Source organism: Rhodamnia argentea, chromosome 4 (genome assembly GCF_020921035.1).
Source record: "Rhodamnia argentea isolate NSW1041297 chromosome 4, ASM2092103v1, whole genome shotgun sequence".
Classification (NCBI taxonomy): domain Eukaryota; kingdom Viridiplantae; phylum Streptophyta; class Magnoliopsida; order Myrtales; family Myrtaceae; genus Rhodamnia; species Rhodamnia argentea.
The window spans coordinates 12,938,256-12,962,411 of NC_063153.1; the positions used below are offsets into that span (position 1 = coordinate 12,938,256).

The 24,156-nt window shown below is 41.2% G+C and overlaps 3 protein-coding genes across 6 annotated transcripts in view; 2 read left to right on the plus strand and 1 right to left on the minus strand.

The window, feature by feature from the left end:
* Nucleotides 1–14,150, plus strand: part of LOC115746676 (copper transporter 5) — a 24,039-nt gene extending 9,889 nt beyond the window's left edge. For 2 of the 4 annotated variants that reach the window (XM_048277103.1, XM_030682550.2), the window contains exon 2: nucleotides 13,507–14,150. In XM_048277103.1, the coding sequence (XP_048133060.1) occupies nucleotides 13,538–14,005 (468 nt within the window). In that variant the 5' untranslated portion in view covers nucleotides 13,507–13,537 and the 3' untranslated portion in view covers nucleotides 14,006–14,150. Of the gene's footprint in view, nucleotides 1–13,425 lie in introns of those variants that run through there. The other 2 variants (XM_048277104.1, XM_048277105.1) reach the window with 2 other exon arrangements.
* LOC115746711 lies at nucleotides 8,253–8,993 on the plus strand. Its single transcript, XM_030682599.2, has one exon. It carries the CDS (start codon nucleotides 8,436–8,438, stop codon nucleotides 8,961–8,963), a length of 528 nt encoding a protein of 175 aa, XP_030538459.2. The 5' UTR covers nucleotides 8,253–8,435; the 3' UTR covers nucleotides 8,964–8,993.
* Nucleotides 14,151–21,313: 7,163 nt separating the features above from the next.
* Nucleotides 21,314–22,692, minus strand: LOC115746756 (protein LURP-one-related 6). The gene is made up of 3 exons (XM_030682665.2): nucleotides 22,311–22,692; nucleotides 21,812–22,084; nucleotides 21,314–21,722 (listed from the first exon to the last, which is right to left on the minus strand). Exons 1-3 carry the CDS (start codon nucleotides 22,674–22,676, stop codon nucleotides 21,585–21,587), a joined length of 777 nt encoding a protein of 258 aa, XP_030538525.2. The 5' UTR covers nucleotides 22,677–22,692; the 3' UTR covers nucleotides 21,314–21,584.
* Nucleotides 22,693–24,156: the final 1,464 nt, after the last annotated feature.

Genomic DNA, 24,156 nt, shown 5'->3' on the forward strand with positions numbered 1-24,156 from the left:
CCGAGAATGGCGGCACAAAGCGGCTCGAGAAGCCAAGGAGAGCCATTGTTGTGGAGTGAAAGAGAGACGACGAGGAAATCTAAGGAGGAGATATGTTTCTGACAAGGATCTGTCTGTCTCAATGTTGAGAGAGAACCGTGAATAGATAAGATGGGTTTGAGTTTTTTAAGCCAAGAGCGACAAAGAGACGAGACGATAGTGGCGTGTCTTGGAGCAGATTCCAAAGAACTTTTGGACGTACTTTATGACCTTTTTTTTTTTTTTTTGGTGGGTTCAAATAAACGAGAGGTGCAATACGACATCGCCTATCCTAGTACTATTATCGCTCATGCATACTTAATTTCGGAATTCTGATGAGATCCGATGCATTAATGTTAGTATGATCGCACTTAGATGTACTTCATGAAGTTGACAAAGCATGATTTGCTTAAAAATGGAAGAGATATTTATGTTGGGCTATTGTGGTCCGTGACACCTAAATATTGGCCTTATTTTTGTGAAAAAAAAAATGTTTCTTTTTCTTTTAAGCACGCCTCACTTTAGTCAATTATTGAATAAAATTAGGGAACGATCCGATCACAAAATGAAAATATCATTAGCATAAATTTTCTTGACCATGTTGTCCGAACGAACAGATGAGCATGGATATCAACTTTCGAAAAATTAAAAGAGCCGGCAATGGATATCACGAAGCGTCGGCCCGCACTATGGTCAACCATCTCATCAATTAGACTTGAATGAGGAGTGGATTTGATTGATCTTCAAGGAGAAGACGTGACCGCAGGAGGGAAAACGGAAAATCGCCGACATTGAAGGAATGAAGGACGAAATGGAAGCATTTGAAGGAGTCTCGAGCGGTGATTGCATGGTCAAAGTAAAAACCGACGGAGACATCAGGGAGATTTGCTAAAAAAAAAACTTCTAAATCTATTGTAATTGTACCTTAAATCTTTTGTTTATTTGTGTTAATTCATTTCATTTAGCTAGTCGACGCTAACGTGGATAATTTTTAATAACATTTTATCACTTTTCAAATTTTAAGTAGTTTTTTTATTTTTAATCTTTTTTTTTTTTTTTTTGGCTAGGGCCGGCGGGAGGCCGCTAGCCACCGGCCACTAGGTGAGGGCCGATGAGCCCTTGGCGGTCACCGGGAGAGGGTCGCAACCCTCGCCGAGCCCTTGCTAGTTGTGAGCAAGGGCCACGACCCTCGTTGTGACTCGCGAGCGACACTCACCATGGTTGACGAGGCCCTCGCCCGGTGGTCATGACAAGAGTTGCGTGGCCGCAGTGAGGGTCGTGACTAACATAAAAAAAGATAGGAAAAAATATTTAAAATATTATAAAAAGTTGTCCACGTCAGGCCCAGCGTCAACACCAACCGATCAAATAAACTGAATTGGTACAAATGCAAAAGATTTATAATTCAATTGATAAAAAAAAAATTGGGACTAAATTGTTATAATTGTAATAGATTTTTGACATTTTTGGTAACTTTTTCGAGATATTGTGTGGATCATTTGGCTAAGCTTGGGAATTCAGCGAATGAATGGGGTTTAATTGGGCAAAGAAAGGATAAAGAATGGATAAGTATTCAAAGTCATGAGGCCACAACCATAATGGCCCATTCGATCATGAAGCCGACCCAATCACTAGTTCGTAGACCGCTAATCTTGAAAGCCACAAAGGACAACGGCCGAGAAACATGAGCTGTTGTAATTGTCAATTTCGATTCATCGATGTTCACTTCAAGTTCAATTCTTTGTAATTGTCAATTTTGATTCATCGATGTTCACTTCAATTTCAATTGTTTTGCCGAACAAGTTTCACGGACCGACATCTCAAGGTTCCACACTTGATAATTTTTCGTATGTCTCCTATCGGCAACTGTTAATCACCTTATCGGCTGCTCATGTTTGCCGACTAAGAATCCAACAGGAGTAAATGAGAGGATTGATTTCTGGGAGCATGCTTAGGAAGATCGACAACCTGAAGAAAGGCAAAGATAGAAAGGTATGTCATGCCAGTCATGGTATCCATCCTTTTATGTTCAAGGGAATTTGGCCGTAATCCGTAATCTGTACTAATACCAACTTGTGAGTTATGTCGTTCTTTTTGCTGATGCCAAATGCAAAACTACGCTGTCAGATGAAATGGGAACCGACATCAACTTGAGTCATTATTGCGATATTTTCTTTTATATTATGAAATAAGAAAATGTTTCCTACTACTGTCAGTCGGCACAATCTCAACCGTAGATACACACACTATTACCGTGTATTTTGCATAAAACACTCATTAATTGAGAGATCGTATGATCAGAAATAATTAACGATCTTGTCAAACTGTCAGGCTAGCAATTTCCTATGAATAAGTTGAACTCAAGATCCGTTATGGGGAACACCATGTTACGTAATAAAATTGCTCTTCTTGCTTACGTCATTTTTGCTATTATCGGGTAGACCTGTACATGAGTTTGGCAATCTCGTGAGCCCGAGGCCTCGACGAACCTCCAATTCATATAATGACTCACTCATGATCTATTAAACTTTTTTGCTCATTTTTTTTTATTTCGAAAGATTATAATAGTCTTCTCACTAATAAAGAGATTTGTACTCTTTTTCTATTTTACATGGGATTTAAAAAGGTAACTTTTTATTTATTTTACTGACAAACTTCGACGGTGTATAGCCTGGGGCTTTTCTCCACGCACCACGGTCTCTTGTACACTTAACATCGCGAGGAGGAAGAGGTCGGGAAACAATTCATGCAAATCGATCAAGAAATCTCTTGGATTTGCGAAGGAGGAAAACGCAGGCTCTGTGCTGGAGATGGAAACCCTTGGAGTGTTGCAAGCCCTTCGTGTGGTGCAGGCAAAGAGAGATAATAAGAAGCAGATGTTGGATTCGGTGGGTTCTTCTTCAATCGTACAAGAGGAGCAGCAGAGGATAGATATCTTTACTGACAACGTATCCATCCCAAAGTTTCTACAGATGCCTGAGGAGAGTCCATGGGCTTTCAGATCTCTATTTGAAGACTGCATAGCTATTATAGCCCAACTAGGCAAAGAAAAAATTAAAGTAGTCTATATTCCATGGGAGGCTAACGGCGCTGCGGATTGGGTTGCAAAAGCCCATCGAAAAAATTTGCTCCCTCCCGACTGGATGGTTAAACCACCCCAACCCCTATGCGATCTATTATGTTGCGACTATATGAGCACCAACTACCGTAAGTTTTTTCATTATGAATGAAAGGTTACAACCGTTTCCGATCAAACAAAAAAAAAAAAAAAGGACAATCGACATGACTGCGACGTTGGTGCTGTTGTCCGGACACTGACGAACAAAGACCCATCACACGTTGTCGTCGATCGCAAGGCCGGAAGAAAGAAGGAAGATTCCCTAGAGCACTAGCCACACATGGCACATCAATATAGCAGTGGAAAAGCTGCCCTCCTTGCACGTTATCTTCATTTGACCAAGCCGCACGAAGGCTTTCCACATGGGTTGTTCTTAAGCTTGTCACGTTTTTCCTCAACTGCCTTCTTCACGATGGAGCTTAATCCATATATTCGGACGATAAATGCATCACGGACAGTTCTATCAGAAATGACATAATTTCAATCGCAAATTCACGTGTCATCATTGCACATTTTACACAAAATACTCATTGATTAAAAGATCGTATGATTAGAAATACCCGACAATACTATCAGATTGTCATGAAGTGACTTTGCATGGTATTATGTACTTACTAGCTATTGGCGAAGTTAGAGAATGGCGGGTCCCAAATATAGAAATTCTTTAGGTTTTAAGAAGCCACGCTAGCTTAAATGAAACATTGTCTTAACTTGTCGCCTACTATTGATGTGATGCAGTAAGTCGTGATCATGACACGCATTCAATGTTCATAGGACCAATGTACGGTGGGAATTTTAAGGAGACGAGTAATTTAATTAGTCTTGGTCGTCGTTACGTGACTTGTCACAATTTTCAACTAACTTGTACGCATGAAATTGAGCCTAGCTCTCAAGTGTACTATTCTAAGGACAACTAGAGACGATGCATTTGTTCGAGTAAAAGTATTTTTCAAAAATTTATTTTTCGGATTTTCATTCGTTTGGCTCGCAGAAAATGATTTTGTCAACGGAAAATACTTCCGATCAATGAAAAATTCATGAACAAAATTAGGAAAGTGAAAACTAAAGAAGTGAAAATACTTTCCAAAATTGCTCTTTTCGAAGTAATTATTGGTTTGAGTGTAATTAAATCAAGAGCGAAATAAATCAACAGAGAAATACAACGAGGAATATTAATGAACATGAGAGATTTACGTGATTCGGTCCGAGTGTCGAAATCTACCCCTACGAGGAGAGTCAGTCACCAATAATCCACTAATTAAATGGAGAATCATACATACAATTGCTCACATACTCGAGTGTTTCACATCCTAAAATTTACACCCAAGCATATAGTGTTTACAAAAACAACTTAGCCTGGATTTAGAACACTAAATAGGATAATATCGTTAGCGGTGACTGGAAGTGAGAACAAATGTCAAAGTACTGTTTGAGCTAATTGCATGAAATTATAGTGGCTGTGTTTTTTTTTGTTTCTTTGTCGAAAGAAAGATTCATATATCATAATAATACTCGAGAGTTACAACTTTCAGGTATAGCAAATTCCAAATGACAGCTTAACAAAGTAAAACCTAGATAGCAAATAATAAAGCACGGTCTGCAATTAGCGGCGTGTGTTGACGAAGTAGGTTTTCAACAAAACTAGAGAAGATATTTACGTTAGGTTCACCTTCAGAATCTTCAGCTAAGATAGGGCTTTATATTGAAAACGAATCAGTACTGACGAGGCGGAAAACTCGCCATCATGTTAGAAAATAGAAACACTACCAGCAGATAATACTCATGTTGTTACCGACGCACCCATGACTCTTAATCCTCCAATCTCTCGTCGTAAATCGAATGCCTCAAAGATCGATTGTCTTTGTGAAATATCCTGCTTCAATGAAGATGATAAGATCTCCAACACTCATCTCCCTCTTGTAAATCTGTATTCGGCCGCTGCTAAGCCCGCCTCCTCTTCTCCCATCCGTTCTATAAGAGAACTCATCAAATATACTCCGAAAGAACTAAAAGAGTATGTTCAGTCAACTCACTCCGATCAACATAATAACCAAATGGTGTATAGCCTCTAGAACCATGCTCTGGATCTGACTTTTGCCCCCAAGAGAAGATGCTCCCATGATCTCTATAGACAATAATCAAACACCTTCGTGTGTCTGTGTTCCCAGACAGACATCTCAAGCAGAGTTAGTCAAGCTCCTTGCTAGAATACTCGACCGACCCAAGCAACACAGTCCAAGTTCACCAAGAACAAGTTTGGCATAGTAGTCATCAAATTTGACCGCTCCTAGAAAAGGACGCAAACTTACTCCCTCCATATTTCCTACGATCTTTGATTATGTGGCCATACATCCATGAAGACGAAGGTGAACGCGAAAGGCTTGAACTCGAGTCATTTGATTTTGGAAGGCATCGTCTCGTCTACTTCAAGGATCCCTTAACACGACATTGCCCGTGGGACCTAAATTGCCGGTGCAAATTATGTCTAGCCCTAATTCAAGAAAAAGGATGACAACCCATCTAGAAGAAAAGAAAAAACAAAGATAAGTGCAGCAAAAGTCCTAAAACTTATCACGAAAGTTCAATAAAGTGTTAAAACTTGTAAAACATACAGTCGAGTCCTAAAACTTGCAAAAAGTATGATCAAGTTCTAAAACTTCAATTGAGTCCTTCCGTTAACTCCGTTCACCTTACCTAACCAAAATGCCAACATGGCTCTTTATTATTATTCTCCCTATCATAGGTGGCAATGACATGGCTAAACAACGTTGCTCTAGTCTAAATCTAATCTTAGGTACAAATTTTAGTTAATTAAACTAGAAAAATAAGCTAAGTTATAAAAAAAAAATAATAAATAAAAAGAGGGTTGAGAGACCAAGCAGCTGGGCTACCACTACCTCCACTATTGCCGAGAATGGTCGGCGAGGTTGGGAGATTGATAGCAAGGATTGTCGAGCCCTAGCAAGTGGTCGGTTACCCTCGCCAACCGCAAGTGATGGCCTGCACGCCCTTGCCCGGGGTCACCGTTAGTGCCCAACCCCGGCCAATGGCGGCCTTCGCCTACTAGGGGTGAGCAAAAAAATTGGAATCCACCCGAACCGGATCGGGCCGTACCCAACCGGCTAATTTTGGATTTTAATCGGCGGGTACCGATTTGGTTCCCAGCTCCAAATTTCTGGAATCGGCGGATATCGGTTCGATTCATGATTTCAGATGGAACCATCCAACCATTCAATTGCTATGATGAAAGCTCATGTTGATACATGCAATTATTCGCAAACACATCTATTTCTTTCTTGGCATTGCAAAGATGGAACCTGTTACCCTCTTTCATATGGTCTTCATTGGTGCATTTTTTAATTGATGTTGGTGCTCGGTAGGATTGGTTCTATGGATCCAACCGGGAACCCGATCGGACCGGTGATTTGGTTCTCGGTTGGATCCATAGAATGAGCGAGCAGTTCATGGTTCACATTTTGCGAAATTGATCTCTCGTGGGCGGTTCTCGATTCTAGGATGTGAACCATCCATCCTAGACTCGATCACCCCTATCGCTTGCTGTCGCCGAGGGATGCCGACCACTGGCGGTGCATAGGCAACCCTCACTGGCCATTTCCTACCCTAGCGAGCCCTTCCCATTGATGGTGGGACGGTGGCAGGGAAGCCCTTGCCGCCTAATTTCTCACCCCTTTTTTCTAAAAAAAATATCTTATTATCTAATTTAAGTAAAATTTGTATTAAAAATTAGATTCATACCAAAATAACGTAGTTTTAGCCCTATATTTCATGTTTTAGCCATATCATTGCCGCGCAGGAGAAAGAGAGAATATTTAAAGAAAAGCCACATTAGCATTTTTCGTTAGTCAAGTGGGATGGAGTTAACGAAAGGACTCGATCTTACCAATTTGACAAGTTTAAGAACTTCAATGCACTTTTTTGTAAATTTTAGGACTTAATTGAACTTTCATGACAAGTTTTAGAACTTCCGGCGCAATTATCTCGTGAAATAGCCCGCTCATCTAGGCATGATTTCTTCCAAATGTGGGAAAACTGCTATCCATCCATTGTCCATCTATTGGACCCCTTGGAGAAGATGGTGGTAAAGCGATAAAATTTTGGTGTCTTACGGACCACCCAAGCATGACACCTCTCCTTTTGAAACCTCTCCTCCATCTTGATCTCAAAGACAAGCCCACTCCTCCTAATGGCAACCACGAAACAAGGACAACTCCTCCCCCCCTTCCTTACTTTGCCCAGTGTTCCTAATTTCACTCCCATGACAGTTTTTCCTTACAACCAAACACAACGTAGAGGAAAATAAGCCTATGATCAGGAGTGTCTCCATTTAAAAGTTCTCTCGTCTTATGAAATTAGAGCATTACTAATGTCGAGATTTACAATTCGTGTCCGCGACTTTCTAAGCGATCTGAACTCGAGATCTTACGGTCCCACTTTGAGATCCATGTGATCATCGATTTCAGATAGAACTCAAGCTACAGTATAATTCGAACATTGTTCAATTTTTTTTTTTTTCTAAGTGACCTGAATTTGAGATCTCCAACTCCTGTTCAAGATACCGTTGCAATATGAAAACCATCCTTTGCCCTTGTTGGCGATCTTGAAATATAGTGTCAAGTAGCGATCTTCGTGCTTCCGTACGAAGATGGTAAGTTAGTAAGGTTCATGGTTGCGAAAATCACGATTTGTTGTCCCCCCTTCCAGTTAGCAGGAGTCAGCTGCTCTCCAACTGTTTGTTGAATTTCCCAGCCCACCATCCTACTAAATTATTACCAAAATCATCAATGATTGAGCTCCCCTCCGGATACGTTACCAAATAGGAAAGCCCACGCACAGTCCCCTGCGAACCCCACCACGCAAAGTATCTACACGTTCGAGACAAATAGACAAAACCATCCTTGTCACGGACCCTGATGAAACATAGTACTCCTTCTCTCATGTAGAGTTGCGTCCATCCATGTCGTGGTGAATAGAACTAATCAAGGCGTGAAAATCGTGCAAAGCGAACTTTTTTCTTCGATTATTTAGATGTATTACGGCACCCGTTATGATTTCTTAAAATGTGATTGGACCTGGAATGTATTTATTCGCGAATGCCATGTCCCTTGCTCCACGTGGAAACAACTCTCATGATAACGAAATGATGCATCATGCCCACATAATATAAACCCCGCACAAACCTTCCTCCGTCCTTTTTTTGTTTTTTTTTTCCTCCTCCTCCACCTTCCCGACATGTTATATCAGAGAAGGACAATTTCGACTCAATGATAGTTCACAAGCTATGGCCATCTCAGGCTCAGAGACCCCATCACAAGCCTCACCGCCAACGCCAACGCCAACGCCAACGCCAACGCCAACGCGGCCGCCGCCTCCGACGATGGCGGCCACAGCAAAGGCACCTCCTTTGATTGAAGTGGAGACTGCAAAATGTGTTTCTTGTGGATTCACAGAGGAATGCACCCCTGCATATATCCTCCGGATTCGAGAACAGTACCAAGGGAGATGGATTTGTGGGCTCTGCATTCAGGCGGTGAAGGATGAGGTCTTGAGAGCAGACAGGCTCATTTCCACTGAGGAGGCATTGAATAGGCACATCAGCTTTTGCAAGAAGTTCAGGTCATCCAATCCCATGAAGGAGACAGAGCACCCCATCTTTGCCATGGGGAAACTGATCCGGCGCAGCTTGGATTCGCCGAGGCCCCTCCGGTCAAATTCAAGCAGCGCTTTGCAAGGGATCGATGCGGCCGGGAGAATCACTATGCCATCACTTCTTCGATCAGGGAGCTGCTTCTCTTCTATATCTAGTTGATTGAGGTATAAAAGATATATCTATATCTATATATATATATATATATATATATATATATATATATGTTTATATACATGGAGCAGAGGAACTCCGCTTCCGGTATAGGTATCAAGGTCTTATGCTCTTCCCTGTAATTCAAATTACTGGATGATGAACTGAATTTGGCTATGCATATGCAGATTTTTGACGTACATAGAACACCCTGATCTGATGTCCTAGTTAGGTATCCCCATGTAATCACGTTGATGATTTTATCTTTGTACATGCTCCCTGCTTGGAGAATTCAAAGTCTAAACTGATGAAGAAATTTTCTGCAAAAGAGGGGTTCATGTCCATGCCAAGAGTTCATGTCCATGTACTTTCAGTTTCAATAGATTGCAAAGGAAAACCATCATCAATCCGCCAATCGGCATGCACAAAGTTTACCTCTGAAAACTTCAGTTCAGTTTCTGTTAGTTTATTGTAGATTTGTTCCCAATCCCATGTGACACTGGCTAGTTTGAATTGAATGTAATTTTCAAGGGAAAGAAAATTTTAGTTAGACAACCTTGTGGATGTTTTACCCATGGAAGGAGGAAGAAGAAGAAGAGCAGATATCTCCCCAGTTCCCACATCTGTCTCTGGTGAAAAGTTGGGCCTAACTTGGATGGTTTTTTCTGGAAAATTCTGGTGAGGCCAGTTGTGCTAGATGGATCAGGATTTCAATTTGGAAGGGAGTAAAAAGTAAGAGGAAAGAGACGTGTGCTGAAAAGTAGAAAGAATGCATGAAACGCACGGTGACCCCTGCACTGACCCAGGATGAAATTGCAAACCAGATTCCTCTGCTGATAGCTACACATGGCAGTGTCAAAAGACACAGAACATGCTTTTATTACTTTTGTTACTAGCAGACGGTAGATTTGCAAGAACTTTTCATGTCGGTACGATGACTCTCTTGCTCTCGCGGTCTCCCTCCTCTTGGTCTGGTCTACTGTGAAAAGAGAAACATGCTCACTTGCTCGGTGAGCTTTGATCAGTTCACTGTTAGTACTCCAGTCCATGACTTGTGTCATTGTGTTGCATGTTGCTTTGAGGCATGAAGCTTCTGGTTATGTCTAGACATTAAGTTTTTGTTGTTGCAAAGTCTCATGAAGCATGACACAGAACATGGCGAGACAGGGGGGGCTTTTTGGTCCGGCTCGAGGACAGATACACCTCCACACTTTCCTTGCATATTATAGTTAAATAGATTACCAAACCATAAGACGATAGTGGACTGATGACATGATCACATGATATTGCATAGTTCTTTTAACCTCCATGAAGAACCGCATGTTGCGGCAGTGTGGTTGAGGAAAGCAAGGGCGGGAATCTGGGAGGAGTGCTCCCGAGACACCAGAGGATTTTTATAATTTTTAGAAAGGTGCGATGTGCTAATGAGAGTGGAATCCTCTACTGGATGTAATTCTAGTTTAAGGATAAATCAGATAAATATTGTGTCTCGATTTTCTCTTTCACCATGTATTTCGTTGTGGTTTTGTGCCGAATCCCAACAAGATGTTGGACCTTTACTGAGTTGTTATTGTAGGCCGCGTGCATTTTGGCACTTAAGAAACAAACGTTTGTAAGTTTCTCCATCTTTATGTCCAAGTATTTGGACCAGCTTTCCCTGGAGAAGGTTTCCCACAGACCATAAGAGTAATTCGTGTGGTTTATGTGGCTGGATTTGAAAGTCTGTTGTCACTTGCGTTTCTGTGTAAGTTGACAATTCTAGGATCAGCAAGTTCCTTGTCACATGAAATTGCCATTAGGTTCTGTGAATTTTTCCTTCCTTTTTCTTCTTGTCTTCCTTCTTTTTGAAGGTGTGAGTGTGGAAACCAACCGTGTGACTTGCTCTTCTGAGGTAGGCGAGGGCAATGTGTTGTGTGGTAGATTACACTACGTTGCTGAGTCTTTATCATCCTCGGGTAAATTTTATGGTAGCGCGGGACATTAGATTCGAAATATGAATTCAAACATAAAGAAGATGAGGACCCAAATCAGGTCATGACAATAAACTTACTTGCAAAGACCCAATCGATTGAATTAACGAAAATGCGCGAAAGCTCTAACGATATATAAGGACCGCTACTCCAAATTGTTTTTTTTTTTTTTCAATGGATATAGTGTATAGCATAGGTAGAAATATCAGTATTTCATTGATTTGTTTTTTTCACTGGTAACCCCATAAACTTAGTTGAGCTTGTTTCTACGAACCTGTCCTATCCTAACCTCTATTTGAACCTCTTCCTATTGCTATCCAAGTAGGATCTGAAGTATCTGCCTTATTGGGTAGGGCATCTGCCGTTTTGGCTGCCACAATAGTGTATTCGATAGATCCCCATTTTTAGAGAGATCTTTTCTATCTAATGAATGAAGAGTCTGCTTTGAAATCGTCCGCCCTGCGCCACCCACCTTCTTTGATTATCATGGCCATCACAACGCAATTGACCCACAAGATCCATTGATAGAGATCATAAGCTTTCAATGGCCAGAGTTTGAGGGGATTTAAGAAACTTGGAGACCGAACTAAGGAGGATCCATTAATCGGGAATAACCATGGCTAAGGGAATCGATGGCCATTGCAAATCATCTCTAGGCAAGTCAAGGCAATTTGAGAATTTTTAATGAACGAGGATCAAAATGCATAATGAAATAACCCATTTAAAGATACGACAATAAGCTATCGCATAGCATCAATCAGAACATCCACAACATAAAAGGAATCATGAAGAGCATATCATATTTTGAATTCGAGATTCATAATAGATCGATTTATTAGATTTTGTCTAAGTTCGAGTATAACATTCAAATTAAATTAGGTTTTCTATTTCAATACTTACCTGCGACTATCAAACCTTTTCAATCGTAATTTGTAAGTTTTGTACCTTCTCTATGCATTCCAGTCATCTCCATTAAGAAATTGAGGTTTAATTGGAGTCATTGAGCAAGCATCTGCTATCCCAGAATGTAAGACATTTGATTACTTTCAATGAAATTTCATGCAATTTTCTTATTTGTTTGCAATATAAGGGGGTGCATTATTTTAGTAGTCTGAATTTCATAAAGTCCTCGAGGCTTCAAGCCATGTTGGAGTCCATTTAAGACTGATTTGAACTCGAATTTGGCACTTTAATTGGCCAGCGATCATCATCGACTGGATTTTAATCGGTATTTACAATCAATGAATTCCTAGCGATCACAACTTGACAAAATCTACTAGAGAATTATAAATAAATAAAAAAAGGGTCTTAAATCTATTGCAATTGTGACAATTTATTCCTAAACTTTTTTTTTTCCCGATCCGGCGAGGGTCAACAAAAGAAGGAAGAAAGAAAGGAAGAAAGAAAAATATTAAAATATTACGTCGTCGGACGGCTAGTTTCCACATCGGTGCCGGACGGCCGGTCAAAATTGACACAATTGCAAAAGGCTTAGGACTGAATCGGCCAAAAAAAAAATTTTAAAATTAAATTGATACAATTGTAATAGGTTCGGGACTTTTTTGGTAATTCTTTCAAAACCTACGTAATATGTCAACACTATTTAAGGAGTATCGGGAAAAAAAAAGTATTTGAAGACCTTAAAAATGAAGAGAACTGGCTCTCCCTTATTTAAAGCGATTAAGGGTGTGTTTGTTTCACCGAAACTTTCATAATAAAAAATATATATTTTTCAACGTAAACATTTTCTAGATAGATGTTTATTTTTCATTTGTTTGGCGGTTTGAGGAAAGTAGTTTCCTTTTTATTGGAAGGGAAGTTATTTTCCCCAATCTAAACTTGTTGTTTTCGGTCCACGAAAAATATTTTTCATGCACCGATTAGTTTTCCATCAACCAAACACCGAAAATTTAACAAAAATAATTCCACCGATATAATTTTCCTTAGAAAAAAACGTACCCTAAGATCGCATTACGCGATATCTCCCACCACCTATTGCAAAACCTCAATGAAGTCCATATTTTTATCCTGTCAAAGACGGGGGCAATCCATGTCGAAACTAAGAGCTTGCAAGGAATTACATCCTCGAGAGATTATGCTCCCCGCACGAGTCGCGACCAAGTTCCGAACTTTTTAAGGCCTTTCGAAGCGCGAGCTCCCTAAATCCCCTTGTACGATCGGGCGACGTCGAAATCCCAATCATGAAGTTGTCATATTCGCAATTTCACGCACGCTTGATGCGATTGAAGGAGATACGAGTGTAAGGAGTCGAACCCCGTACCTCTGAGTCGCGAGCCGAACCGGGCATCGACTTGTGTTTCGGTATGGGCTTAATTACTTGAGCCACGGCAAAAACTATCAAGGCCCAATAGAATCCTCCAAAGGGCCCAACAAGTCCATTCACGTAAAAAAAAAAATCCCAATTTTTTTTTAAAAATAAAATAAAATAAAACAGGCCGAAAAGTCATTTTATTTTTTATTTGTTTTTCGTAAAAATCGATGTATCCAACAGTCGCATCTCTTTGTTCTCGTCTCAAACTCGAACAGACGCAACGAAGCTTCTCTCTCTCTCTTTCGTCTCGTCGTCTCAAACTCAAAGAACAGAGAGCGAAGATGATGCACATGACTCTCTACTGGAGCAGGTACGTCACCCTCCTCTTCGATTCATGGCGGACCGACTCGTGGCCGAGCTACCTCCTCTCCCTCGTCGCCTGCTTCCTAGTCTCCGCCTTTTACCAGTACATGGAGGACCGCCGCCTCCGCTTCAGGTCCCTCGCCTCCTCCTCCTCCGCCGCCGCCGCCGCCGCCGCAGCCGCGTCGTCCCCTCCGCCGGCTTCCGCCGCGTCCCCGCTCCTCCTGAAGGGCGGCGCCTCCCGGCTGGCCAGATCGGCGAGGCTCGGGGCGGCCCTGCTCTTCGGGGCCAACTCGGCGATCGGCTACCTCCTGATGCTGGCGATCATGTCGTTCAACGGGGGCGTGTTCCTGGCGATCATCGCGGGGCTGACGGTGGGCTATTACGTGTTCAGGTTCGAGGATGAGGGGGTGGCTGTGGTTGTGGACAACCCATGCGCTTGCGCTTGAGGTTCCTTCTTCTTCTTCTTCTTAAATCTGTAGTTTACAACGTCTTCTGTTCGATCTTCTCTGTCCCTGATCGTGTAATTTCATCTCCGAATCTGTTGTATCAATCCGTCATAGTCAACGCAATCTATAGTTCTGGATCTGAATGAATGATCTTGGTTCTGGATAAGCCTTAATTCCAGCAAAAACGAAATCACTCCCAGCATTTCGAATTTCTGTGTCTTTTCGATTCGATCCTGCCGAGAATCTCCTCGGGAGCAAGAACAGCATGAATCCGGATTGCGTCGGACGGAAGGAAGCGTGGTCGTGGTGGGGACCCGTCAGCCATTAATGGGTCTCTGCATCGTCCAATGAAACTCTACAAGAGGAGAGAAGATCCAAGAAGCCAGGCAACCGCATTGCTTGTCGGGTTGTGTTTCGGCGACCATGTATTCTGCAAAAGCAGCAACATAGAAAAAAAGAAGACAAATTCGCCGGTGAGCTCTCGCCACTCGAGTCCCAAGTTGCAGGACGAGGTGGTTTCGGTGGGGATCGTAGTACGAGACAATGGTAGTACTGGTTTCCACCAAAAGGGTAGTACAGAGGACTATGAAGTATGAAGTACACGCCTTAGAGCAATTCTCTGTCCTTTTTTATTTTTTTTCCTTTGTTTTTTCGGGACTATGAAGTATAAGAAGACGTGCGTGATTCGAACTCGTCATAGTTTCCTGAATAATTTCGACCGATCGTCCAAAGTCGATTTAAGTAACATCGATATGATTCTCCAATCGCAAAAGATCGAACGAGCGTCGGCGAATTTGACTCGTCTCCGCACGAAATCCATGTCACAGCCTAATAGGGGTGTCAAAATAAAACCGAAAAACCGAACCGAACCGTTAACCGAACCGAACCGAACCAAAAATTTCACGCATTTCGGTTCGGTACGGTTTCGGTTTAGGTAATGAAATAAAAAATCATTCTTGTTTTTCGGTTCGGGAAATTTATGACTGATTTGGTTCGATACGCGGTTAACCGAACTAAAAAAAAGGCCCATCTTCTTAAAGGCCCGTTTTATTAACTTTAACGTTTTTCAATATCTCTATTCTTTTTCACCCCCGAAAAAAGAGCTCCCGAAACCCTAATCGGCCTCTCTTTTTACCTTTAGCATCCCGTCATGGAAGCCCCTCGTGCTCGACCTCACCATCATCAACGTCGAGCACCTCATCAAGCACACCAACCGGAAGAACGGCGACCTCAAGCCATACGCCATCTTACGGATCGATCCCGATTGCCGCCTCGCCACCAAGTCCGATGATTACGGCTCAACCCGACGTATGCGCAACGAACAGTTCACAATCCCTCGTGCCTTCCGCCTCCTCGATTCCGTCCTCTCCCTCAAAGTTTTCCACTTTAAACCCTCCGAGACTACCAAACCCTTGGTTGGGTCCCTCCTAATCCACCTCAAGGACCCGCCCGACCCACAAGATAAGGACCGGATCCGAACGGACGAGCTTGTCTATTTTCGCGTCAAGTGAGTGCTCCTCCTAAGCATTCTTTCGTGTTTTGCGGTGTATGCTTGTCTCTATATTCTAGTTCCATGATTCGATTCTGGTTTTGATCGCCTAGGGTTTGCGGCGTCGCCGAATCCAGTTTCTTCGGGTCGGTGGTCTCTCCTCATTAGCTTCCGACATCATAAGTTGTCTCGTTTGTTTTTGAGCTCTTGAGTCTTTTTTTTTTTTTTTAATTTTGACTTGGTGGTTGGTTTTGTGGGTTGTTGCGTGAGCCTCTTTTTGTGCTAATTGGTAGCTCATAGCGGAAGACACGGCTCAATCAAATGTAAGTCGGGGGATTTCTCGGAGTCTCCCGAGCCGGGGCTTGTTTATTTTAATTGCATCATCTAAGAGTGCCCGAGAAGTGAGAACCTCGGTTTGAATGCGGATTCGGCTTACTTATTTGTTCGGCGGCTGTTAATATGAAATGTCGTGTGTTATATAGTTCTTTTGGTTCTTAGACCGATTTCATGCCTTGATGTCAAATACTTGTTGTCAAGTTTAATAACAAGTCTAATGACAAAATTTTTTTGTTACTTCAAGTTAAAAAAAAATTGTTACTTCAATTTGTGTTGCTGTGAAGCCAATATCATATCACTCTATTGATTTATGCTCTGTATATTTAATTTTGATTTGTTTAACCTTTCCCTTGCATCCCTCGAAAGCCTTGGTCTATTTTAAAAATTGTTGGTTGGTGAACGTCTTAGTCTTGCTGGACTACATTGTTTTCTCTCTCCATTAGATTGCACGCGAATGCTTCGGCTCCTAGCCTCGCTATCCACTTAATGGCCGACTCTGCGATCGCTTCATTTGCTTCGGCCGCTTCGACTCCTTCAACTCCTTCAACGCAAGGTCGCATCCAAACAGAAGACACTGTGAGTCCCATCTTGATAATCACATTTCTGGTCTATAGCTTTTTGTTTGTCATTCCATGCCGTGAAATGGGTATCTCTCTCTTGCTACTTCTAGTTGATTTTCTTTTGAAAAAAAAAAAAGGTCTTGGGGCTCCTCGCTTTAAGGGTTCTGTTACAGAAAAGTATGGCATTGACATGAACTCAAAGTTGTTATACTTGTCCCTTTGGCTAGCTTCATCTGGTTACAGTTCTTACCCTATTTTTTCTCACCCATTTCCTGTCTTTGTGAGATGTTGCTATTTTCTTTTCCAAACTTTTGATTGATGGAATCCCTTTTGTGCGAATCAAAATGGGGATGTTTATCTATATATCTCTGTTTCTTAATTGCTAATTGTGGAGTTGATTCGATTCATTTTTCCCATTATCATGCTGAGTTTACATTAGCTTTTATCGTTTTGTTTGAGAATTTCATTTTCTTCTTCAGCGCTTTTTAAGCAAAAATATATGTTGATCATGGTATTGAAATTGTTCTTGGTTTATAGATGTCTTCAATGAATGAACCTACTGGCACAAACAGAAAGAGGACAAGATCTACTGCATGGGAACACTTTAAAAGGTCAAATGATAACCAAGATAAAGCTGAATGTATATATTGTGGGGCTCTCATTGGTTGTTCTAGTAGTCAAGGAACTAGTGGGATGCATAATCATTTAGCTAGATGCAAGGAATATCCACATGCAAACATGGAGAAAAGGCAAAAAAGTTCATCGAGTCGGATTGTTGGGGTCGGTAGTTCTAGTTCATCCGGACCATGGAAACTTGACCAAGATGCTAGTCGAAAGGATCTAGCGGCCATGTTCATTATTGGTGAATTACCTTTCAAGTTTGTAGAAAATGAGGGATTTCGACGATTTGTGAGTAGAATCCAGCCGAAATTTTTACTACCCTCAAGAAATACATTAAGGCAAGATCGTTATAAGTTATACTTGGAGGAAAGAGGAAAATTGAAGAAATATTTTTCCGATACATCTCCAAGAGTTTCTCTCACAACAGACATGTGGACGTCTTGTCAAAATTTAAGTTACATGTGTCTCACCGCTCATTTTGTAGACGCTGATTGGAAGTTGCAAAAGAAAATTTTGAATTTTTGTCAAATCTCGGGACATTCTGGTGAGATTATAGGAAAAGCGGTTGAGAGTTGCTTGACTAGTTGGGGGATTAAAAGCATTTTTTCTATCACCGTGGATAATGCGAGCTCAAATGACTTGGGATTTCAATATTTGAAAAAAAGACTTAACTATTGGAATTCTTTAGTATTGGCGGGTGAATTACTCCATGTGAGATGTTGTGCACATATTCTGAGTTTGATTGTGAGAGAGGGGTTGAAGGATATAGACGATTCAATTGTTAGAATACGCTCGGCTGTACGTTATGTGAGGTCGTCTCCTTCGAGGATGCAAAGATTTAAGAAGTGCATTGAGGTAGAGAATATCGAGTCCAAGAGTCTTGTATGTTTGGATGTAGAGACTCGTTGGAACTCGACATACATGATGTTGGAAGCAGCTTTGAAGTTTCAAAAGGCTTTTATTTCATTAGAAATTGGTGATAAAAAATTTGTTGAAGAGCTTTCCAAGATGAGAGGTTTGCCTACTAGAGATGATTGGGAATATGCTCGCCTATTTCTTCCTTTCTTGAAATTGTTCTATGATACAACTTTAAAAGTATCGGGATCTTCTTATGTTACTAGTAATGATATGGCGAAAAATGTCTTTGGTGTTTATACGATGATTCAAAGATATTATGAGAATGAGGATAAGAGTTTGCGGGATATGGCCAAGAGAATGAAGATCAAATTCAATAAGTATTTTGGTAATGTGAACAACATCAATTTAACATTGTTCGTTGCCTGCATACTTGACCCTCGACATAAGTTGGAGTATGTGAAATGGATGATTAATCACGTCTATGAAAGCACGCGGGCGTAAACGTTACGAGAAAAAGTAACAACATCTCCGATGTTATTGTTTGAGCAAGATCGCGCCTTGGTGTATGCCCCCCGGGGCAACTTTAGGTTCAAGGGTACAAGGACAATGAGCGTGTCGATGTCTCCCCGTGGTTGGTGCGGACATTATGGTGAAACGTATCTTAGCCAAACAGGACAAGAATATTTGGAAGAAAAATCTGAATTAGATAAATATTTGGAAGAAGGATGTGAACGATACAGCCCCAACTTTGATATCTTAAATTGGTGGAAAGTCAATTCTTTGAGATATCCTATCCTCTCTTCCATCGCTTGAGATATTTTGGTTGTGCCCGTTTCAACCGTAGCATCAGAGGCAGCATTCAGCACGGGAGGTCGTGTACTTGACGTGTTTCGTAGTTCATTAACCCCAAGTATGGCGGAGGCTCTTATATGTACTCAAGATTGGATACGATCCATGCCACTTTCGGTTTCAATCGAGGAGGACTTAGAAGAACTCCAAAATTTTGAGTCGGGTGAGAAAACATTACTGTGAAATACATCTTTCAATTTTGCAATAGATACATCAATTCTCATTTGCATTGTGAATTTAATGCGGAGTTATCAAGTACGGTCATGGATCCGAACTCGATATTGCTTTCTCTTGATGATTAATGAAGTTGGAGATAGGTACTTGTTAAACTATTTTCTTAACTTCGGTGCAAAGTCGGTTTATGGTTGCATAAACCATGTTTGTGTGGTCTTTGCTCATAAAGTTGATGCAACTTCAACCTTTCGGCAAATAGAATTTTTTAATTCTTAAGACCGAGGTGGTCAAGGGAACATAGTTGTATATGTCATGACCAACTTTAGTTCCGATTCTTCTATCGGGGTATGGCTTCCATGAGGATGGATTGAAGGTATACGCTCTCTCTCTCTCTCTTTCTCTCGATCGATCGATCGACTAGCTAGATATGCGATTTGAAGTTAAGGGACTTCTTTGCAGGCTGGTATGGCCGCTGCACATGGAGTGATAGGAAAAAGTCCTTCTGTACTTGAGAATCCTCGGCATATGGCTCTTTCACTCAAGGAAATGGGGGCACGCCTTTTTGTTACTAGATTTCTCGGGCGTTATATTACTACCGGCTCAATAACGTGAGTATACTGCTACTTATCAAGATAACTGCTTGCTTGTAGCATGCATCTTTCCTTGTTTTATTTCGCTGTAGATCCTTAGAAATGTTAGCTATCATTGCTCCGAATCAGTCTCTTAGTCAACATCTTCTCATCTTCTTCGGTCCGCTTCGCATTTTCATTAATAGCTTAGAACGGAATAGGCGAATTTATTTGTCAATAAGAATGATTTGCAGAAAAAATGAAAATTGTTCTTAAGGACTTACGGCTTAGGAGAACGTTTTCCAGAATCATGTAGCTGTAATTATGCTTTCGTGAGTGGCGGTTTGTTTGAGGAAGGAGGCACGATGATTACCATGCTCTATCTTCATCTTGAACATAATCTTGGCCTTTATATCCCCTGTTTGGTAACAAATACCAAAGCTTTTAACATTTACTTGGTTGCAAAGTTTGCAAATTCCTTTCTCTTTTGTTCCAATTTGTGAATGTGTCTAATTTTGTGCAACAGGAGCTCCAAGACCGAGGTGGGAGATGCTGTGAAGGAGGAGAAGAGGGAGGAGAAGTCATCGCAAAAGGCAAATGCATTCCCCGGAAAATGTCAATGTCCTCTAGAACCCATAGAAAAATGTTGTAGTTATTGCCTTTTTATCATAGTTTTAATTGGAGAGGTTGTTGCTAAGTCAGTAATTACTTTGCATGCTAAGTGGTCTTTGTACTAAGTCCACCGAATTGTAGAGCATGGGATTTTGACGGGGCAAGTGACTTTGTAGTTGTACATGTTCAAATGACTTGTAACCGTAACAGCCCATTGTTTTCTCTTTGGGTTTCTTGCCTCTTTATTATTATATTTTTTGGGAAATATTAGTACATAGATGAAGACAGAGATGGAGATTCAGAATTGCAATTAGCAATTTGGATCCTTAATTGATTTCCAAGTAAAGTTAGAGTTGATTCTATTTTGTTTATCATCATTTTTGGGAGAAGAATAAGTTCCATGGATGCAACAATTACATGAAACAGGGTTATTTTCTTGTTTTAAAGGGTAAATTCTTTTTAAAAAAAGGGGAAAAAACAATTAGGAAAATCGAAAAACCGAACCGTACCGAACCGAACCGAAAATTCGGTTCGGTTCGGTTCGGTTTGGTACGTATTCGGTTCAAGTGATGATCCGATTCGGTTCATCCATTTACCATAATGGTTCGGTTCGATTATTAAAAAAAACCGAACCGAACCGTACCGTTGACACCCCTACAGCCTAATGCTCGTGTAATGCAATTCCGATCATTCAAGCGCATATTTGCATTTCCCCCCATCCAAGCATTTTTTAAGCACATCATGTAAAAATTTGGAATGTGATTGGCCAAAAAAAAAAAAAAAAGAAGTGGGTATTCTCCAAAAGTTCTCTGACAGGACAAGTTTCCAAGCACATAGTGATGTGCCAGCTTCTGTTGCAGACTTCCCATTTCTGGGTCGAGTTCCCCTCTTCTCTCTCACTAATCCCTCCATTTCTGGTCAATTCATGTCAAATTTGAGCAAAGCCCCGAATGTTTTTCCCTCTCTTTGGGCGTGTTGATGAAGACACATGAAGAAATTCCCTTTTCAGTGGCCAAACTGGACCCCCCCCAAAAAAAAGAAGAAGTTTTGCTTGGACATTAAGCACATCTTCTTTTGGCTGGGACCATTGAAAGTCCATCGAAGTTGCGTTTTGATCAAAAGTTCCGAATGGGTCCATTTCTAGAATAGATAGTCATTATCCAGGTCATCCACATTTGAAGCCGCAAAGGAAAAACTAAGCTACTTTTGTTGGTCCAATCTTTGAAAAGGAAGACAGAAGTTCGGTCCACCTTTGCGTGGTTAACTTGTACAGTATAAGCAATCCTACACCGCAAACACACCAATCAAGACTTGCTTTACGTTTCAAGAATCAGATGTAACCAGCATCGCATTTTTAACTTCTGGTTGTGGCTAAAATTCATGTTTACATTAATAAATTGACAATGTTAGACAGAGGGAGAGAGAGATGTTATAATCTCTCATGTTCTTGGGCGATTTTTGGACTGTAAAAATGTACTGATCATCGGGGTTTCAGGCAGTTTCTTGAGTTTTTAGCAGGCGGTGGATTCGCCATAGATGTGGTCAAGAACAGCAACGACTCCGCACACAAAGGCTTGGTCGATTCCGGCCTTCACGATCACGCGATACACGTCTTTGCTCGCCATCAGTTCGGCCATCTCTTTCTGTATCTGCGGATCACATCAGAAACAAATAATACGGTGTCAAGCACTTTTCACCTCGAAACAATCCGATCGGACTTGGCTAATATTTTCAGGACCTGTGCTACTGCGTTGCCTCCAGAGTCGACGATGCTGCAGTCCCTATCCGGGAAGTGACCCTTGACGTGGAAGATGCCATCGGGGCCGTCGACTTTCCTAGGCTCCAGAGAGATTTTGATGGCGGTAGATGATGCGTTCCTGGAGAAGCATGATAGTGAGGATGATGAATTGGGCTCCTTGATGCTGAACAACAGCTTCTGGGCACCTTCATAATCATATGTGTAGCCCTTCCATTTCTTGTGGATGCTCATTGCTTGCACGATCCCTCCTGCCTAATTTAGACAAAGAAAGAGAGAGATTAGAACGTGATCATAAGATTTGAGTGAAAACTTGCTCATGAGATTTGGGTGTTGTTGTTCATCCAAATGTCATGAGAATTATCATTGAGCGCTTGAATTTCGCGCACTATCTTCCTCAATCGGCAAGGACTATCTCAACTCAATATCTGACGAATTACGGTTGGGAATGTGCGTATGAATCTCATGGTTTTTCTTCTACCTTGCGGCGGATGAGGAGGAGGGCGTCCCCATCTCCGTCCCTCACGATGAGCTCGCCGCTCGTGCCGAGGACTCCGCATCCGTCAACCCGGAAAACAGCCCGCTTGCTGCTGCAATCCGTCGCCACGAACCCTCCGCCGCTGACGGCATGCGGCCTCCTCCGAACAACCAGGGCCACCTCCATCGGCGAGCAATACACCTTGTTCACTATGGCCATCATCTGCGGATGATCTCGCGCTGTCTCGGATCGTTCTTGCGGACACTTGCTCCTTGCTTCACGAAGGAGATTTAACTTTGTGCAGCTAAGATTATATAGAGGAGGTGCGTGCGTTGAAGATGGAGGAAAAGAAGACGCGAGAATCAACATGGTGTCTCCTTTTAACGATTTTTCAAAGCCAATGTTCATGCAGCGTTCAGACAGAGGTTTGGCGGAGCTTTGAATGTTTGGCAAAGCATGCGTCCGTGAGATCGTTTTTTAGTATTGGAGAGCCCGGAGAATCTCTTTGGAGTGTTGGCATCCAACTGCTGCTTCACGTACGCGTTCGACTTATGGCTAGAAATTTAGCATGGTTGGAAACATAAGATCTCCTTATATAAATGACGGGAAATTTACCCAAAAAGTCTTATGTCGATTGTAAATGTGCTAATTCAGCCTTAAATATCTTTTTTTGTCAATTCAATCCTAAAGTTTTGCATTTGTGCCAATTCATTTGTCCCAGTTAATTTTAGCCGAAAACCGCTTAAGTGGCGGGACCGGTGCTGACGTAGCCAAATTTCTAACAGTATTTTTGTTTTCATTCCATTTTTTTTTTTTTTTTTATTTTTTTTATTTTTTGTTCTCTTGTTTTTTCTTCTTAAACCTCTAGCCGGCCGTCGTGCCCAACAACAAGCCAAAGGCAAGGGCCGGTGAAGCTCGCCCCGCCCAGCCACCAACAAGGCTCAACCTCACCTAGCGACGGCGAGGTCAACCCTTGCCTTTGGCCGGTTGTTGGGGTTGGCGGCCTTTTGGAGGAAGAAGAAGAAAAAAAGAAAGGGAAAGAAAAGAAAAAAGAAAAAAATATTAAAAATACTATTAATTGGCTACGTTAGCAATTACTTGCCAAAATAGGTTGGAAAGATTGAATTGGCACAAATATAAAATGTTTAGGACTAAATTGGTAAAAAAAAATTATGACTGAATTAGCACAATTGCAATAGACTTAGAACTTTTTTTTAGGAAAAATTATAAGTGAGTAGTCATTAAGATCCAAATTAATTTCCGTACATGATTTTCTAAACTTGATAAATATTATAAAGTAAGCACTCATGTCTATAAGAATCAATTTTGCAAACTTCATATAACAGTAATCGATAAAGCAAATGGACCATCCAACTAAAACTTGCATTGTCACCTACCGATAACTTAAAACCCCAAAATTACTGTAAACGTGTTGCTATTTATATATATTCGGTGGGCACTTTATGCATCAAAGGGAAGAGTTTATAAAGAGAAGGAAAGGTATAATTTTCTGAAATGTCAAAAGTACAGGAGACGTCTCTCATAAGCTTTTTGAAGATGGGGCAGCTTAGGCAAAAGCAGCCTCTTGGACTGGACCAAAGACATTTGACTATTTTTCATTTTGGTTCGACTAGCTACTTTGCTCTTTTTGTTGAAAATCATAGGTTTTTAATTCACAAATTGATAGGCCGAATTCCCTAAAAAACCGTCAACTTTAGGTTGAGTTTCAAATGTGCCTCATACTTTCTTGCTCTTAGAAAAATCCCAAACTTCAAGTTCAGTCATAAATCTGTCCTGAACTTCTATTTGTCTCAAAAAAAAAAATCAAACTTTAGGTTTAGTCCCAAAT